The sequence below is a fragment of the Setaria italica genome, chromosome V (assembly GCF_000263155.2).
Source record: "Setaria italica strain Yugu1 chromosome V, Setaria_italica_v2.0, whole genome shotgun sequence".
Taxonomy (NCBI): Eukaryota; Viridiplantae; Streptophyta; class Magnoliopsida; order Poales; family Poaceae; genus Setaria; species Setaria italica.
The window spans coordinates 13,504,871-13,524,919 of NC_028454.1; the positions used below are offsets into that span (position 1 = coordinate 13,504,871).

At 45.9% G+C, this 20,049-nt stretch overlaps 2 protein-coding genes across 2 annotated transcripts; one reads left to right on the forward strand and one right to left on the reverse strand.

Annotated features, from left to right (window-relative positions):
• Positions 1-13,069: 13,069 nt before the first annotated feature.
• LOC101779222 (protein transport protein SEC13 homolog B) lies at positions 13,070-15,776 on the reverse strand. Its single transcript, XM_004968573.3, has 2 exons — positions 15,629-15,776; positions 13,070-14,359 (listed from the first exon to the last, which is right to left on the reverse strand). The coding sequence occupies exon 2, from the start codon at positions 14,300-14,302 to the stop codon at positions 13,385-13,387; it is 918 nt and encodes a 305-aa protein (XP_004968630.1). The 5' UTR covers positions 14,303-14,359; positions 15,629-15,776; the 3' UTR covers positions 13,070-13,384.
• Positions 15,777-16,352: 576 nt separating this feature from the next.
• On the forward strand, positions 16,353-19,538 carry LOC101779618 (protein DJ-1 homolog A). Its single transcript, XM_004968574.4, has 8 exons — positions 16,353-16,647; positions 16,774-16,980; positions 17,113-17,262; positions 17,371-17,553; positions 18,428-18,502; positions 18,586-18,786; positions 18,900-19,040; positions 19,136-19,538. Exons 1-8 carry the CDS (start codon positions 16,465-16,467, stop codon positions 19,310-19,312), a joined length of 1,317 nt encoding a protein of 438 aa, XP_004968631.1. The 5' UTR covers positions 16,353-16,464; the 3' UTR covers positions 19,313-19,538.
• Positions 19,539-20,049: the final 511 nt, after the last annotated feature.

Consider the following 20,049-nt stretch of genomic DNA (forward strand, 5'->3'; position numbering starts at 1 on the left):
GCTTGCACACACACTACAAGGGATGCAAATCTTGGAGGGTGTGCGTATCTGCTGCAGATTTGGGTTTGGGAGTGAATCTCGGTGGGTCGACCCTGCTGTCTTCGCGTGGAGGTATAACACTACGATGACTTCCCCTTTCCGCTTTCTATTTCTCACATCTTTTGTACCTTGCTAACAATCGGATTCCTTTGAATTTTCAGCCTTGGTAACGACAGGATTCATTTCCCACATTCGCACATGTGTGGAAGCATGCGGAGCCTATTCATGGCCCTCCGCCAAGACGATACAAGTTCTACACAAACGATCTTGATTGTGTCACGCAAAACTAGGTAATTTGGTCACCATAGTCCTTTTAAGCTCAATTGCATATAATCACCTATAAAGTAACTATTGTTTTTACCAAATTTTGAAGGTTGAATGGGAACCATACACCCGTGAGCAGCTAAGTCAGATCATATTTTCACCTATGTGCTACAGAGACAGGCAGTTGTGGAGGTCTACAAGTCCACTGATCTTGTACTGCATCGTTGAGGTGCATTTGCCGCATAGGGTGATGCGGCAGTTTGGTAGGGCACAACAATGCCCTCCCATGGAGTACTCGACTTCACAGGCATTGCACAAGTATGCAAGAATCATTACCCATTTTGCTTCTTCGATAGACCTATGAAACATGTTAGGCTAATAACTTGTGAAATTTGTAATGCAGGATCGACCGCAAGAAGAGGTACAAGGAGAATGACTGGAGGGTCAAGCATGCTGAGTACCTGCAGCGGTAGGATAATAGGCTAAGATGTGATCCCGGTGATGGGCCGTATTGGCATGCAGGACCACACAAGGGGTACCTTCGATGGTACTATCCAGCCATCAGAACTAGGATCAAGCCATCTTGGACCATTGAGCCTATTGAGAATCCATCGTCCGACTCCTTCGATGACATAGTTGATGAGTACGACACGATGACACGCTTAGGAACATAGCCTGAGCGTGCACCTCTGCATGACTACATGGTAAGATTCCATTCTGTCTATTTCCCTTGTCAAGGTATGTAATCACAATACCATAACATTAATAAATCATGAAATGAAAACTATATGTACAGGGACAGCAGCTTGCAAAGCTTGCCCACGAGGCGGCGTGGTCATGGAGCATGCAAGCGGATTTGGTGATGGTGTGCTTCATCAGTTTGCATAGGTACAAGCACAGCCTAATTTTCATTGATCCTCGTACTATCTTTATAACCCTCTTAATATCATAATGGCGACTCTATGCTGCTTACATGTTGTAGAGGGTTCGAAGAAGCTACAGGCGAATGGCCATGAAGATGAATTACATGTCGGCCCCAGATGTGCACCACGACGACAATGGCCAGGGCACTTCTTCAGGATCACGGCGTATTCCTATCCACCACGGTAGAGGTGGAATATCTAGGACTCCCTCCGTGAACACCTCAAGGACTGCATCAGCATCCACTACTCCAGGTCCTAGCAGCAGGTCACGAGGCAAGGCACCTGCAACCCCGAGGCAAGTGAGGAGTCCGAAGGTAACGAGTCCGAGGATGACGACCCTACCTATGGTGAGCATCTGGAGATGTCCAACATGTTTGATGCTCCACCTGTGACTCAGACACAGGGAGAGTCCAACCTAGTTGTATTCTCAATTGCTAAGTACAATTCCCAAAGAGTCGTACACCTTGATGATTTCCTTTCAATTTTTTATAGGTACCTGCAGCTCCAACCCGGAGGCCCTGCCGGCGTCGTTCCCATGACTACACCGACATTGGCAGTGCCAATGTGTTGCCCACGCATCCAAGGAGGGAGCATCGCCCAAGGGATCCTTTCAGCCCTCCGAATCAGTGGCGTCCATGTCAATGAAATTTGCATGTCTCAAGTGTGTTGCAGGAGGTGTTGGACTGTAAGACTATGTTGCAATTTGTGCCGCCTGTGTGTAAAAGACTATTGGAATTTATCGAAATGGTCATATTGTATATCTTGTCTCTGCACCGGTTCACTTTTTGTTTGGCTATTGAATTGAGCGCATATTTGCCAGTTTGTCACCAATAGCTGTAATTTACATGCTTCTCTTGTGGCAGCAACTTGTGGAAGACATGTTCTGAATTTTGATGTAGTCATATAACTCTTGGCTATGAATTGATGTAGTCGTAGTTGAATTAAGCTTCATCTGAAGTCAGGTATGGGTCATGAAACATGATAGTTTGTCACAGTTATGATCCAGCATTTTTTGTATAAATTAGACAATTGAACTTATGACATCTCAATTCTATTTTAGGCAAGATAGATAAACAAGAAAATGGATTTCTGAGTTGCATTTCTTTACGATCAATGCTTATTTACTGCTAGTTATTCTAAGATTTATGTGTCTTCATAGGTGATGCAGTACTTGCTAGAGGAGGACTGACAAGGTCTTGTTAGAAAGTTCCTTTGTTGGTTTTCATATGCCCTTGTCATGGGCAAGAATATCTGAAGAGCCAGAAAGGATTGCAATTTGACTATCCTATGTTGGTGCTTAGACATTGTTTAGATGATGCTGTGATAGCTAGTCCAAAACTGTTAGTGATCAGTGCTAGGTGTTACTACTTCAGTAAGCTGGATTTGCCTTAGATAGGAAAGAAAATTAACTAGATCGCAGTGTCCGCTTGGCATGGGAGCTAAGCACTGCCGCGCCAGGCCGCCTGGTGCGGCAGTACAGAGCTACCATACCACGCCCCCTGGCACGGCAGTGGTTAGCTCCAGCGCCGCGAACACCACAGTTTCAGTATGCCCTACAGATTTTGAAAGCGTACTAAAACTGTGCTGTCCAGCACGGCAATTAACCACTGCCGCCCCAAAGATTTTGACAGCATAGTTTCAGTATGCTTTCAAAATCTTTGGGGCGTACTGAAACTGTGGTGTCTGTGGCGTGGGAGTTAACCACTGCCATGCCAGGCCGCTTGGCGCGGCACCTTCCTACTGCCGCGCCAGGCGGCCTGGCGCGGGTAGTGCTTCGCCCAAAATCTGTGGCATTTTCACATAGCTATTGTATTTTTTTGGCATGTTCGAAAACCATAATGCCCAGAGCAATATTTTTCTGCCCTTTCAATATACCGCCTAACAACTATTGTAATTGTGCGTAGTAGCTGTGCATGTTGTTCAGCCACGTTAGGCAAGACAAGACGAGACTGGAAGCCCATCAAATCCAGCTACGCTCTACTCGTAATCGATATGGGTTACTAGACGTTAACCAAAGGTTAACAAAAATTATTACAAATTTGAAAGGCCATTTAGTTTAACTCGTTTCCTAATCAATCATGTCTTTAATTTGCAGCATGTAACAACATCAGAACCATTGCGGTGGTTTGCCTTTGGGCAAGAACCAAGAACATGCATGTCACTGTGAGCCTGGAACGGATCCCCACCTCGGATTCCATCGGAGACCACAGACCATTCAAGGCATGCACATCTATCGATCCGTACATGCTATGGCTTACAAAATGTAATAGTGATGCAAATAACATAATACATAGTTCTCAACAAATAAACATAGTTCTCACAATAGAGTTCTCAAAAATAAACATAGTTCTCTCACAAATGAATATAGTTTTCACAATTAAAGAAACATATGTACCAACTCAATGAACATGTTCATCTAGTCGGAGTCATCTTCATATAGTAACTCATCATCATCATCATCATCATCGCGCAATAATAACTCCCTTCCCTTTCTTATCCACATTAACCTTGTCACACTTGCCAAAGGCCATGGCAACAAGTAAGTCGGCAACAAGTGCGCCTCCATCTGTGGCTCTTCCGCCCTTTCTTGTAACTCTTCCATTTCAATCCTCCTCTTCCTTGCCTTAACCTGCTGCAAATATTTTTTCCATGAACCCTTAGGGCATTTTGCATTCGGATCAACAACAAAACCTATGCGATCTCTCTCCTCCCTCAACCTTTGTTTCTCCAACTCCCTCTCCTCCTGCAACTTCCTCCTATTTTCTCTCCTCTCATCTTTAGTTAGAGACCATGGATACTTGGTTCTATTCTATATCCAATACTTAATAAGAGTTTCCTTCGCATAAAGTCCTTCAGGCTTCACTCAGTCTCCCGAATCATGTCTTGGTATATTTTTCCCCATAGTAAGTCATTGTCAGGTATAGGCACATCATACTCCGCCCTAATCTTTTCTCTCAGATCTTGTGTTTCTCTTGACTTCCATGGTTCTGATTTACGATCCAACTTTAACAATAAATCACGACGACCAGAAAAGTCTTCCCAATCACATGTCCTTCCCTCCTGCAACAAGATGTTCATATTGTTATAAATTTGTAACAATGGATACACATTTCACATGTAATGGCATAAACAATCAACAAAAAAGATGAATAGTTACTCACCCAGTACTCGTCATGTGCATCGTCACAGAATGAACCATATCCAATCTCAGAAGGCACCACACCTTGTGTTGCCAATATACCACACTTGCATCTATCACTAGGAGAGGACACACATGGTCATGGTGCCTTTCCAGCCTCGAACTCCCGCACTTGCTCCTCCGTTGGCCACATCGGCTTAGGCCCATAGATGTACTCATTAAAATCACATAGCGGCCATCCATCCTGCATAAAACTAGTGACAAGATTACACGGTGCCTGTAAAAAAACTATCACTGCTTCCTACACATGATCCTAACATTTTCCTACTAAACTTACATGGGTCGTTAGCGAGCATCGAAAGAATGGAGTGAACTTAGGTGGAACCCCTAAGTTAGAACGCATAAGCTTAGTAGCAACTCCACACTTGCACATGGGAGGATCCCTCACACGCCTACAAGCAGCCTCCTGCTTCTCCTCCTTGGTCATTCTAGGTGGGTTTGGTGGAGGAGGAACCCAACGCCTAAACTGATGGTATGGTTTAAGCTGCGTGCTATCATATGGGAATAGCCAGATCCTAGGATTATATTTGTCGAGTCCATCTATCCACTGAAAGAAATTATAGGGCGTGGCAGGCATAGGATCAAACCTCCATTTGCACACATAGAAGGTTTTTCCGGCGGTCTTTGGGTGCCTTGATTGTTTCACCTCGGCTGGCATGCCACAACTACAATCTGGTACCGAAAGGGCTGGAGGTACGGGAGCATCCGCATTGGACTCGCCGACATAATGCATGTACCCCATACGCCGCTTGTATTCAAACCCGGTCGTCATCATCGCACCTACACAACAAGTGACCAAAAATTAACTAAATGATCCATCTACTTTACCATACCAACTATACACATCAATTGGACATATTGCACAACTAAACCTACCAATGCCATGTACAATACACAAATGGATCAATAACTAGCTAAATCTAAGCATGCAACAAGTTCTACACGTAAAAATCGCCGACAGAGAATCTACTGCGTATGAACTAAGCATCCAATGCTACGTAATAACATTTCATTTCATCAAAAATTTGAAACAACATCCGTAACCCTAGGTCACCTAAACATCCATCGATCTAGCAAATGGTATGGTAAAATAAGGAAAAAAGTGGAGAAATACCTCCCAAGGACGCGAGGATCGATTCCCCTAATTTCCTCACAAAAAACACTGGATTTGGGGGGCATTTCGGGGGGCCGAGGGGCGGTGCCGAGTTGGAGGTGGAGCTCGAGTGTTTCTGGAGGAAGGAAGAGAGGAGGGAGAGAGGAGGAGGGAGCAGACGCACGGCTGTAAGGCGCTGCCACGCCAGGCGGGCTGGCGCAGCAAGTGCTACGCCAGGTCAGCACCGTGAGAGCGTGGCACCTTTGCCGCGCTAGTGCATGTGGCGCGGCATAGGCTTCCTGCCGCGCCACGAGCCGCGGCGCGACCAAAAGGGTCACGCGGCGCAAATAAAGTTGGAGACGATTTTTTTTAAAATTATTTTTAAAAAAGGGTTAAAAAAAAGGGTCCATTGATGGATGAGCCTGAGAGGTCCGGGGAAGCCTTGTCGGCCTTGGGCCTGGCTAGGGGTTATACGCAGCCCTAGATGAGCCATATGTGCTGGATCCGGACTACATCCCCGACCTAGGTAATCTTATATAATTTTTGGAAGTTGGGAAGATATATGACTTCTTTTTTTGAAACTTTAAGATATATGACTTCCACTTTGAGATTATTGTACACATACATCCAACGTAAATGAAATAAGCGGGGCAGGCGGGCAGCCGACTGAGCATCTGAGCACTAGTTGCAAGCAATAGAAGCAGGAAAACAAGACATGTAAACTTCCTTTAGGCTTCCATTTTGAATGTATGCAACTTTGGCTTCAACTTTCTTTCAAACCATAAAAGCGTTTTGGATTCCATTTGAACTATGGCGTTATTTAGGATGTATGCAACAAAACAAGATCTTATATGAATATGTTTTAACTTTTCAATTGTTTTGAAAAATCAACATTCGAAATATACTGGTTCACCATTTTGAATATGTATATTCAGCAATTTAGATGTACTGCGCTCAACATTTCATATAAAATGTTGAACTTGTTCATTAGAATTGTTGAACTAAGTTTTAATAAATGTTGGCTATATCAGTATTTTGAACATGCTAGATCATAAATATTTCGAAAAAAATAATGAATCGTTGACACAAACTACAAAAGATAGAATAAAAGAAAGCTTTGCCTGCCAGTCTGCCACCGGCCAGTCACTCTCGTGTGTAAGCTCTGCAGCTGCATGGCTGTGTTTGTGTGTTGGGCTCCTGCACTGCATGCTGCTCGCTCCTCGCTCGGCTGCTGTGCTACTGCCTGGCTTGTCTGCTTGCAATTGGACTGCGGTGGCCCTTGTTGGATAATGTATACTGATGGCGAGGGCAAGGGGAATTTCTCCTGTTTCCATTTCCACGGTGAAGATCCTGCCCTGTGTGACTCGTTCAATTGTATTGGATGGATGACGCAGCAGTCAGGGTTGTCTCCTCTCGCCATCGCCGGCGAACCACGCCACACATATATTGCGAAAATTTGGGGGCATACGCGTACTATGTCAAATTGACAACACCAATCACCATTACCCCAATAAGCTCCGCCACGAAGGGAGATCGACTATGTGAAAAATTTCAAACAGTTGAAAACCAAGTGTGGACATACAAATAAAAGTCTGCATGCACTTCAGGTCAGTAAGAGAAAATTTGAACAGCTTTACACGGGCTCAACTAGAATTTACAGTCATGCCGATGGATGTGTTAGAGATGAAAACGCCTCACGTTCTCATCCTCTGTAGATTGTATGAAGCAACTAAGGAGATTTGTAAGCTACACATGCTTTCCCCTGGAACCAGACACATGGAGCTTCTTCTTGCAGTTTTACAGGACCTCCCAGTCACTTTCCAGATCGTCCGATGAAGAAACCAGTCGATATCCAAAGTTTTCGTGCTGTGGTAAGGCGACAGGTCGTTGTTTTATCTTACTTTTTGTAAAAATATGAACTGTAAAGCTTCGATCACGGCAGCATAAAAAGAAAATTCATGGCAAAGCTTCCAGCACCGAGCAACGGGAATTGGAATTTGGAAAGCATCCAAACAATTGTCAGTAGCTGTCGCTCGCTCACAGTACGTAGCTGTCAGATGCTCATCGATCAATCAATGGCGGCCTGCCATGCCGAGCATGCTATACCTCTATATAAGGGCGAGGAATTCTGCCTCATTGTTACGTGGCTCAAGTCCATCCTGATTATTCTCCCTCCCCATTGCTAACTTCTGGCCTGGTTGTGACTATATATATCGATACAGTTCAGTTGCGTAGATTCAATCCAATATGAGGCGCAACAGCGGCATGATGGCCATGTTCCTGTGCGCAGTGCTTTTTGGATCCCTACTTGCAATGCAAGCACTATGTATACTCGATCAGCTATTTGCTTATGTGATCATGTTATTAACTTTGAATTTTGTAAGAGTGAGTATTGTTGATGAGCACTGACTGAAATCCCGATCCCTGCAGCTGCAGGTCGTCCTCAGCTATTGGCCGGTGCCAGGAGGCCTGTGTCAGTGTATGAGAGAGAACGAGGACATTGTTGTGTGCATGGCGTTCAGGTGCAATTTCTTCAGTCCTAATGGTACGTGCTTCTGCTGCACGGGGACTGGTCGGAAGGAGTATTGCTTCTTGACGTATACAGAGTGTAGGGCTACTTGCGACTTTTGTAAACCCCCCAAGTGCTGACCATATGCATAGTAGCCATATCTCTAATCGGGCGCGCGATGGAATTGAAGTCAAGCGGTGGATGCATGTTAAACAGTAGTTGGATCCTCAGATAATATTGTGATGTTACTTGAGATGAATGTGTCCATGGTTTTTATTATTTGCGATGAATGTGAAAATTTTCAAACAGTGGAAAACCAAGTGAAGGTACATATTTGTTTGTATGCATTTCAGGTCAGTAAGAGAAAATTTGAACAGACTCAACTAGAATTTACAGTTATGCCGGTGGATGTGTTAGAGATGCAAACACCTCGCGTTCTCATCCTTCTGTGAGGTTATAAGCAGCAACTAAGGAGATCTGTAGTTTACACACGCTTTCCCCTCGAACCAGACACATGGAGCTTCTTCTTGCAGTTTTACACGATCTCCCAGTCATGCTCCAGATCGTCTGATGAAGAAACCAGTCGACATCCAAGGTTTTCCGAGTCCTGTGATCCAGCAGGCATGGCCTGATGTGTACTCACCTGCTTCTTTGACCACCGGAGCTTACTCGACAAGTTCCTCATAAACATTTTCTGCAAGCAGCAAGAAACATCAGTTCCCATATTTCTTCAGAGACAACTGTTTTGTAATGTGATCTTATTCCCTTAAAATTTTCCACAAGCACCTTTTTCTAGAAGTTTCAGTAAAGATCAACCTTGAGCTGAAACGAGCTCTCCCTACTAGATTTACATGAAGCAGACATTACGATGCAATACACCAACAGCACCACCGTGTTTCAAATAATATTACCTGAAATGATGCATTGTTTCGTTGAGGGACTGGGGCCACCTCAATTTCGTCATTTTCCATGTGCTCCTGGCCATCCCTGAGGTCTTTTATATCAACAGACTTAACTATATCAGCAGACTTAACCATGGTATCAGTTGTCATATTTGGATCATCAGCACAGTTAGGAAAATCTGAGCTCGATTCATGTGAAATGCTAGTTCCTGCAGAAGATCCTGTAGGAAGCATAGAAACATGACTTTATTCACAGTGATGAGGAAAAATATCTAAAAATGCTTAAACCATGATTAAAATTAGAATTGATTAAACGCACTAGCTAAGTATTCTTATTATGGACGATCATACTTCATAAGAAGGCATGCCTTTAATTTTGTAATAAATAGTCAGTACACTTGCATATTACTCACTTATCTCATCACTCAAATAAGAGAATGTGGAGAAAATGGGCCTTCAAATATATTAAATTACTAAACACTATCCCAAGTAAGGCCATCACCAGTTTACTGAAGTATAGAAGTTTGTATATTAAATGAAGTTATTTTTTACTATACGGATGAACAAGTCAGGCAAACTTTATTACCAAATACTAAGATGTTGGGAAGATTCGGAATAGTTTGCTGTCAAATGCATTTTTGCTTCGAAACACACTTAAACACAACTGGAGAGAACACATGCATGTCACATTTCAGAAGTGTAGAGGTACAAACCATGAGTGGTTGCTTCCACAGGAGCATTTGCACTGTTTGATACCATTTGCTCTTCAGAATTTGCAGTAGAATCTTCTAGCAGCAGTGCTTCAAAAAAAGTAGCAGAATCTACCAGAATATCTGTGAAAATTCAGTATTTGAAGGCACAGTAAGTAACATAAAAATAAATTATATGTGCCTTTATCATTCTTATCGATAAATATAGCTAGCAGCTTGCCTGAATGCCCAGAACAGTGAAGTCCAGCTTGTTCCTCCTTGTTCAATGCTTGAGGTACATAATTATCTTGGGTTGCTTCCACAGGGTCGTTTGCACTGTATGATACCATTTTCTCTTCATAATTTGCACCTTCTAGCAGCAGTGCTTGAAAGAAAACAGCAGAATCTACCAGAATATCTGTGAAATTCAGTATATGAAGGCACAGTAAGTAACATAAAAAAATTATGTACCTTTATCATTCTTATGGATAAATATAAGCTGAGGTTATAATTTTAAGCAGCTTGCCTGAATGTGCAGAACAGTGAAGCTCAGCTTGTTGGTCCTTGTGCAATATGTCTGGTACATAATCATCTTCGGTAATGGTGGTGGAATCTGTCAGGACATGTACATCATTTTTTCAAAATGTAACAATAGATCAACATATCGATGGTGGGTGGATAATGGGTTCAATAAGCCAGTAATTATCTAATAATGATGCACTTTGTTAACTTTTATTTTTCAAGTGAACAATCAAAATCATTATAGGGCACACTTTTAATCTTTTAAGATCAAATATTCAGCATGTTTGCATTTCAACTGAGCCTTCATAACAAGTAGGGCCATCATCTGGTTTAATAAACCCTGCTAGAAGTTTATATACCTCGCATCAAATTACTTTTCACCAATTAGGACAAGCTGCTGCTAGACAAATTTAATTACAAAAGAATTTTGTATGTATTCTTGCATTTACTAAAGTACTAAATAAATGAAGTTGATATGATTCAAAACAATTTACTTGTTATATGCATTCTTGCATTGAAGCTCTTTTAAATACAAGGGGAGAGGTAATAACAGAAAATTATGTCACATTGAAAAGGTGAGAAGGTGCAAACCATGCACTGTTACTCCGACAGGGTCATTTGCGCTGTGTAATACCACTTCCTCTTCGTAATTTGCTCTAAAATTTTCTAGCGGAATTTCTCTGCTACAAACAGAAGAAACTGCCAAGAATATGAAAAGCACGGTAAGTGACATAAACTAAGGATGTGCCTTCCTCACTCTTATGGATGTGGATAAGCTGAGGTAAGGAATTTGCCTGAATATCCAGAACAGTGTCCAGCTTGCTCTGCCACTTGATCTGTTTCCAGAGCATGAGGTGCATGTTTATCTTGGGGTATGGCGGTAAGTCCTGTCAGGTCAATAATTTCCATTATTAAAACAAATGTGAAAGGAGATCAAAATTAATGGATGTAATAAGTCAATGATCTAGCTATGGAATTCAAGTGTAATCTCGTGGAAAAAAATATAAAAATTTACACTATTTATATTAAAAGTTTGCAATGATCTCATGAGAAAACACGAACCACGTGGTTGTGGTTTTACGGAAGTCTCTGGATTCCATAGAATAACTTCCTCAGAGCTGTCTGAAAGGAGGGAAAAGGTGGGAAAATGATACAGAAAAATAATTAGTTAGGCGATAAGATGTCAATAAATAGAAATAGAGTGTCTATTAGAAAAATTCGTACCATATATTTCACTTGGTGAGGTGTCCTCTGCCTCTGGCAAAAGACGCAGATCATTAGCTTCAATGCAACCTCCCTCAGAAGTATTTTCTGGGTACACATGATTCATCAAGGACAGACCTGTACTTTCACTTGATGAAAATGATTCAGTTCCATGAGCATCATTACCTACGCAGCCAGTAGAACTGTTTTCCGCAGTTATGAGAGATGCAGGAGTAGAGGCTTCAGTATTTGGTCCAACTAGCTCCGATTCAACAGATGTTGGCGAAGATTCAGTGATGACATTGCTACTAGATTGATCCTCCTCATTTAGCACCTCATCATCAGTAAAGGGAGCAAAAAATATTTCCTGGACATCTTCAATGAACTCAACAGCCTTATCATGAGCTGAATCTAGATACTTGACCGGGAGCTGTCAAAAATGCGAGAAATAGATACAAAGCATGGCCAAGAAAATCATATCTTATAGATATCTAAATATAGGAACAAGCCAAGATAAAAAAAAAATGCTTAACATCAAAGTTAGGAGAAGGCAAGGCACTACTACTACCTCTATGAACTTTCTCACAATTTCCTCCATGTCGAATCCACCCATATGTGAGAAGTCAAGATAATCCGAATCAATGCTTCTCGACATTAGCCTCTTTTTTTTCTTTCTGTCATAAAAGGATGGAAATACCCTGTTTCAGAGTTGCACATTGGAAGTTCCAAATGAAGTACTAGAAAAACACTAATGTTGCAATATCTTTTCAGAAGCTTATACAATTTCTACCAAGATTCTAGAAATAAGATCCAGACATCTGATTCAGGGCCGCCTATGAATTGAATTGTATATTTACTAGATTTGCATTGAATTATTTATTGATATTGAGTTGTATCAATCCGAGTTTATGCACAACAATCGGATCGTACATAACTACAATCAAATACTAACACATGACAATTCACGTTCTGTTTTTAATGGCATGCGGTTCTTCCCGCATGATGTTTGTCACACCTGATTTTAACACCAGGACTGATTGCTATTTGCTAAATGTATGCAGGTTTCATATGACTTCAAGTGCTGCAGCTTAGTTTTTTGAAACTCTAGCCTTTAAAGCGCAGACGTGCTCACCGGCGGCGGGAAACGAGAGCTGGTGGCGATGGGTCGCCTTCACGTGGTAGGCAAGTTGCAGACACGGGAAGCCGACGGCGAGGCGTCCTCCTCAAGGCAGCGGGCTTCGCCGGCAGTGACGAGAAACGGCGGCGGATCCGCACGCCGACGGTTGCGGCGGTTGAAGACGGCGGCAATGGCGGCGCAATAGTCTCGGCGTCAGCAGGGGCGCGCGTAGGTAGGTAGAGGCACGGGTTCTTGGCGCACAAGCCAATATACACCTCACCTGACCCGGCCGCGCGCGGCACACGCCGCATCGTACGGCAACCGAACTCGGAAGATTCAAGCGCGTGCGGTCGGGTCTGCGGGAGAGAGGAAGAGGGAACGGGTTTGCTTCAACGCGTTGCCTCTCGTGTTCAAAACATCTCGGTGATAAAGCCATTGGAGTGATGCGAGCATACTTCTTTTTCGGCCACAGTTTCATTGGAGAAAACTAGCCCTACAAGTAGCTTACAGCAGCAATGAACCAGAACACAGCGTCAGCAATGTAGCGCGCCAAGCATTCCATTCTGCCAAACTTTTGAAAAAGGAAAAAAAAAGGATTCTGGATTTGTGTTTTCTTTTTGGCTTGATATACGTCAAATAATAACAAACCAAAACGGTTGTTCGCGGGTACCAATATCGTGTATAGAATAACAAACATCCGACTCAACAACCTATTCAACAGGGGTGAGAAATCTTAGAATAAAGACATTGAATGATCCACATAAGAACTCAATTTCTCACTTTGGTCCGAGCCGAAACCATCCCTCATACCCCGCAAGTCTGTGCCTTGCTCACTGCTACTGTGAACAGCCTCATGGCCACAGACTTACCTTACAAGAAAACTGCATTATTGCGATAATATATGAGGACGAGGTTTCAAGCGATCTATGGCTCAACAGTGGTAACCTGCTGCCATTCACCATCCACAGCTTCCTTCCACAGGGTCACATTGTTGTTACCGTCGGACACAGCAAGTATATTCCCTGTCAACGACCATGACAGCCTCCACACAGGGGTTCTGAAATCATACAGGACCCTGCCTTCCCACTGCTCGCCTTCTTTCGCTGCTGTCCAGATAACCACGGTACCATCCTGAGAGGCGCTGGCCATGGTGGACTTTGGGAGGCCAAGGTTTGGCGCCCACGCGACGTCCCTCACCCAGTCCTTGTGCATCTGTAGTGCGGGGAAACAATCCATCCTCCAACTTCCATTGGTGAGCTTCCACACCTTGACTGTGTTGTCGCAGCCACCAGACGCGAGTTTCTGAACATATTCATACTGGCCAGAAGGTCCTGCACTGATTAGAGCACCAGGTGCCATCGAAGGAGCCCAAGAGACTGAGGTCACTCCCACTGGATGCGCCTGATCAATGCGTGTTGTGTCCCAACCTCCATCAGAACGAGCAGTGAAGACTGAAATGTTCCCATCAGATGAACCACACGCCAAGCTTAGACCCAGCTCATGAGGCGCCCATGCAATGGAATTCACAGAGGACTTGTGCTCAACAAAGGTGTGTGCCTGTGCCCATTCATCGGGTTTGCTACCCTCTTTCCAGATGATAACCCGGCCATCATAGCTGCAGGATGCAAGCATGGAACCAAACTTAGGATGAGCCCATGCGACTTGCCAAACTGGGCCCTGGTGTCCACTCAAAGTTGCAAGCTGCTGATGCGAGGCGCCACTTACGCCAATGATCTTTATCGTGTTGTCAGAGGAGGCTGTAGCAAGACGCTTCCCATAGTAATCCATGGCGATATCATGCACCACATCTTGATGCCCGGTCTCAATCTTATGAGGCGGCATTGTTCCTCAGCTTGAAGACACGACAACCAGCTCTTTGGTGTTTACCACGTCAGACTCCTATTTGACAAAACAAATGTGAGGGCATCAGGTCAGAGATATTATAATGCGTGTACACTTAAACTGAAAAATGAGGCCAAGTTATACATCACATGGAGTTGACAGTTTGCAAATTGCAGTAACAATTAAAACAGCCCTCAAGGAAAAAAAATATTTCAGTTTCAACAGTATTGATAAATAACACTGATGGTACAATACAACAGCTTTGATAAAAAAAAATCAGCTCAATAAGCTCAGAATACTGCAGAATGCTATATCTATCACAGAATCAGGAAAAGAACACCAATTCATCATGTAGCATGAATGGTGATTGGGGATAATTTTAGATGAGCATTAAAAAGATATAGTCAAGCAGATACATAGAGTGCAACACATTTGGTACAATAACATCGCTTTCAAGTTTTCTGGTACATGTATTTTGCAGCCCGCTCGAAACCACGTATGTTCTAAGAAAACTCTCAAATATATAGGGAAAAAAAGGAGATCCTCAAGACCTTAAACAAAATTTAATGACTGCAACAAGAGCAGCCTGAACTGAAAAGCTGCAGAAGCAGAGAGATTGAACAGAAATATGCAAGCAGTCGTCCTACTAACATCACGAAAATAACCTAGGGGACTGAATGGGATTGAATGTACAAGATAGATACTGCCCTAGCATGTTTGATTGCCCAATTCGCTTTCTGTATCAGCCCAAACCAGCACAAGCGGATCAACTTTGCAAACATTCAGCATGATTCAGTACAGTAGCAAAGCAAACAGTCAAACACCTAGTGATTTTTGTCAAGAACAAATAAAATATTTACATATGGCGTGCAAGAGTCTAGCTGCATCTGCATACATTTGCAGCAGAGGATGTATCTAAAATTCCCAAAGTTGAAATGTTTCTTTGCCGTCGGTCCCTCCTCTCCCTGATGCAAGTTTCCCCAGAATTAGAGGAGGCAAATACGCAAGGGATACAAAGATGCATCCCAAGAACGAGGCGTGAACATGTCCCGGGCACACAGTCAAAACTCGACGGACCTAGGCTAAGAAACCCCTAGATATGAAACCAAACACGCCCACCCTGAATCCTTCCGTAACGCCAACATCCCCGAGGGAATTCCTCCCCCACGACCTAGGCTAGCCCGGCCGAACGCACAAACCAAAAGGACCAAATCAAGACCCTAATCGCCGTTTCTCGGATTCATTCCGGCGCAGGCCATCAGTAACAAATCACAGGCTACTGTGGAGGGGGGCGGAGAATCAGTTCATCGGAGAGCTGTTGCTTACCCGCGGGCGGAGGGGACGAGGAGGAGGAGGAGCGAGCGGAGCCGGCGTGCGAGGAGGAGATGGGTAGATCGTCGCGGCGGAGAGAGAAACTGGCGAGCGGCTTCTCGTCGCCTCCTCGGGTCTGTCTATACGGGCTCGGGCCGAGCCAATCAACAACAACCCGCTCGCTTAGCTCTTGGGCTTTACGCCATGGAGTTGTAGGCCCAATAGTCTTAGCACCGAATGCTGTTGGGCTGGCCCAATCCGTCATAATCATCTCTTCTATCTACTCGGTACAGATCAAGGTTTTCTAAAAAAAAAAACTTGTAGATCAAGATGGATCCGGTCATGAATTCGGGGTACGGAGAGCAGCAAATTCAGTTCGCGAAAAATTAGAGAAACGCGCATAATATCACGGGAGTACAATTATCCAGTCAAGCTCTGACCAATGAGAGGAGCAATTTCCACGGGGGACCTGGCACGGTACGACGACGACGGTAGGCGACAGGACCAGCTTGGGCAGCTTCTCCAATCCCCGTTTCCTTCCACACAAGCTCCCATCGTCTCTGGATGGGCATCGGACCAAGTGAAGTGACCCCATGGAGTTTGATTTGTTGCGTGGAGCAGGCGGGGCCACGCCTTCCGGTAGAGTGGAAAAGACTTGGGTGGTGGGGTCAATGATGGCGGGCCCGTACGGCCGTACCCCTGCCCTCCTGCGTCGTCAATGCGCCCGCGGCGCACGCCGCCATGTCCCGCCGCGTCGCGCGCTTGCATTGCCGCCCACTGACACCGCGCCCGCGCCCGCGCCACCTCCTCCCCCCCGGCACGGCACCCCACTTGGCCACTCCACATCGCACATGCCCATATTTAAGGCCGCCGAACTGGTGCCGTGGTGCGCTCCACTCCTCCACATCACTCCACAGTCCACACCGCCCACCGGCTTCACACGGACTTCGTCGTCGAGCTCGAGCAAGCGAAGCGAGCATCCGGATCCGCCAATCCACCCGGCAATGGCGTCTCCTGCTCCTCCCGTCAAGAAGGTACTCTTCTTCTCTGGCCTGCTTGTCCCGTAGTAGTGTACGCTCTCCCGGGGCCTTCGATCTTGCCATCATTCGTCCCGTCGCGCGGCGTAACGTAACACATGGTGACATGGCTTGCTGTCGCAGGTGCTGGTGCCGATCACCGCCGGCACCGAGCCCGTGGAGGCGTCGGTCCCCATCGACGTCCTCCGCCGCGCGGGCGCCGACGTCACCGTCGCGGCCGCGGGCGGCGCCGACGGCCTGCTCGTCGAGGTCATGTACGGCGTCAAGATCGTCGCGGACGCCAACGTCGCCGACTGCGCAGACGCCTCCTATGACCTCGTTGCCCTCCCCGTAAGACGAGTGAACCAGCCACGTCGCACTCGGTGGCGGCCGGCCGGCCGGTGCTCTGCCGCCCGGCGGCCGCTCGCGCGCACCCTCCCGTTTAGCTTTGCGCGCTGATGATTCACCTCGGCGGTTGTGCAGGGAGGGGTCCCCGGCGCGGCCAACCTCCGCGGCTGCGGCGCGCTGGAGAGCATCGTGAGGAGGCAAGTGCTCAAGGGCGGGCTCTACGCCGCCATCTGCGCCGCGCCGCCGCTGGCCTTGGGGCGCTGGGGCCTGCTCGACGGCGTCAAGGTAATCGATCGATGCCACGTCTGACAGATCTGTCTCACTTTTAGTTTACATGTACACACGCGTGCGCACAAAAAAAAAATTGTGGTTGTTTAACTTGCTTTTGTGCAGGCGACTGCTCATCCGGCGTTCGTGGAGAACTTCCCGGCCGAGGTGACCGCCGTGGACGCCAACGTGGTGGTCGACGGCAAGGTCGTGACGGGAAGTGGGCCAGCGACGGCGATGGAGTTCGCCCTCGCCCTCGTGGAACAGCTCTACGGGAAGGACAAGGTCGACCAGATTGCCAAACCAATGGTACGCGTGCGCTTTGATTCTGATTCACACAAGGAACCAAAAGAAACGATGCTCGCTACTATTAGAGTTTAGAAAGCCGATCACCCAAAATTATCTCTCGCATCATCCCGTGTCTCATATAGTTGTAGTAGCTAATGGTAGGCGATGTGCTCGCCGAGACACATGTTCATCTAGCTACACATGCCAATAAGTTAATGCGTCGTATCTGGAGGAACATGTTCCATCACTCGGTCGTTCGCTCGGAGCACATATATTTAACAAGTTTTTGGTACAATTTCTACACGGAACCATTTGATTTTTACCAGAAATGGTAAAAAGTCATATATATGTTCCAAGTTTGGCCCCAAAAAGGTGTGGAGTATATGAATGATTTGTCGAGACAGAAAGGTTGAAGTGGGGATAAGAAGGAATAGTTTCTAAATTAAATTAAATCTGTATAAAGGAGTGTAAGGTATAATTTACGAAAAGGGGTACTGCGGTGTCATTTTGTGAGATCAGAAGCATAATTTTCAGCGAAAACCTGGTATTGTCTATTGGTAAGGATAGGTCGATGGGGCATGTGGAAATGCCAAGACAAAATCATTGGTCGGCATGAGTCCTTATGGGGCCTCGCAGCTGTTGAGAGTTGGTGTGATCGTTGATTGCCCATGCTTTCATCCTATAAAGTTTATCCACGAAATCATTACTCTCAAGTCTCAAAAGAGGATGCTTATCTGCAAACCCCAAGTTTACACTAATGCTAAGTGCCGTTGTACAGAATTTTGTCGCGTCACCACAAAATGAGCAGTTTTTGAACGCTATAGTTATGAATTTGCTATAAATGATGACAGAACAGATCAGCTAATGATCCTTTGTCGTGCCTTTTCTCCTTCAGCTCGTCAGATACGAACATGGGTATACCTTCAAGGAGCTCAACCCGATCCAATGGCAATGCAGCGGCACGCCCAAGGTACTCGCTCGCGTTTCCAAGATCTGAAACATGCCGCATCCATAAGAAAAGTTTCCTTCTGAAACCTTCTCGGTTTGCTTCAGGTTCTGATCCCGCTTGCCAACGGGAACGAGGACATGGAGGTGATAACGATCATCGACGCGCTGCGCAGGGCCAACGCGGACGTCGTGGTGGCGTCGGCCGAGGACGGCGTCGAGGTCGTCGGGCGCTACGGCATGAGGATCGTCGCCGACGTGCTGCTCGGCGCCGCCGCCGACCAGCAGTTCGACCTCATCGTCGTGCCGGCAAGTCGTCGCTAGCTCTTGCTACCCGCTCGATACATATATGTATATATCCTGCCGAACTGGATGCCTGTCGCTGATGAAGCTCTTCTCTCGTTCCTCGTTTGATCGATCAGGGTGGAATGCCCGGCGCGAAGACGCTCGCCGGGAAGGAGAAGCTCGTCGCGCTTCTGAAGAAGCAGGCGGCGGCGAACATGCCGTACGGCTCCATCTGCGACGCGACGGCTCAGGTGCTCGAGCCGCACGGCCTCCTCAAGGTACACCTGACCTCAGTGCACGCCGGACAAAGATCGATCGATGTGATCTCGGTTTGTCTGATGACCTTGGGAATTGCTGCACGATCGAACTGCAGGGCAAGAAGGCGACGGCGGCGGACGGCAGCGAGTGCGAGGATAGGGTGGTGGTGGACGGGAACGTGATCACGAGCAGGAGCCCCGGGACGGCCATGGAGTTCGCGGTGGCCATCGTGGAGAAGCTGATGGGGCGCGAGGCGGCGCGGGAGGTGGCCGAAGGCTTGCTCTTCGTCTGACGGAACGCGGAGTGCGCCGCCGTGTCGCGTGATCGTGCTGGCTCTCGATCGAGGGAGATTGCGTTGTGCAGCGAGTGACGGCGATGTCTGATCTGTGCGTCAGCCGGGCACGCTGGAGAGTAATAAAGTTGCCTGCTTTGCGTCCTTGTACCAGGACATCACGACCGGATGCGTGCCTGTGAATGAACTACGTCGATTCATCATAAAACGAATTTTGCCATGGACATGTCACACGTCAAAGCTACCACTGAATTCCTCAGCGAACAAACAGAACTGCCGTTGGAGCACTTGAATGTAGTAGTACTACACATTGCTTATGACGAAAATCCTGGTTCAAACAAAGACTTTCGACATCGTTTTCAATGGGAAACTTGTGGAGTTTTTTAATGGCGACATCATTTTCAAATGGAAAAAAATGAACTTGAATGAGACTATTTCGAAGACTTTGGTTGTTGCTCTTGCTCATCCCACACACTGAAAGTCTGAAACCTTCAAGTGTCTACAGTGCATGTCCTTGTCGCTGTCCAGAGAAGAGGACACTATCGCACTAGCTAGTCGCTGAAAACAAAACAGTGATGAAGTGACGTGGAACTTTTAAAAATTTAAATACATTTTCATGCAGCAATTATGAAATTATTCCTCAAATTCACATCCAAGGATTTTTAGAAATATAACACTAACATCATTTAATACAACAAAATTAACTTTCCATCGATTGGGATGACAAGAACCGAAAG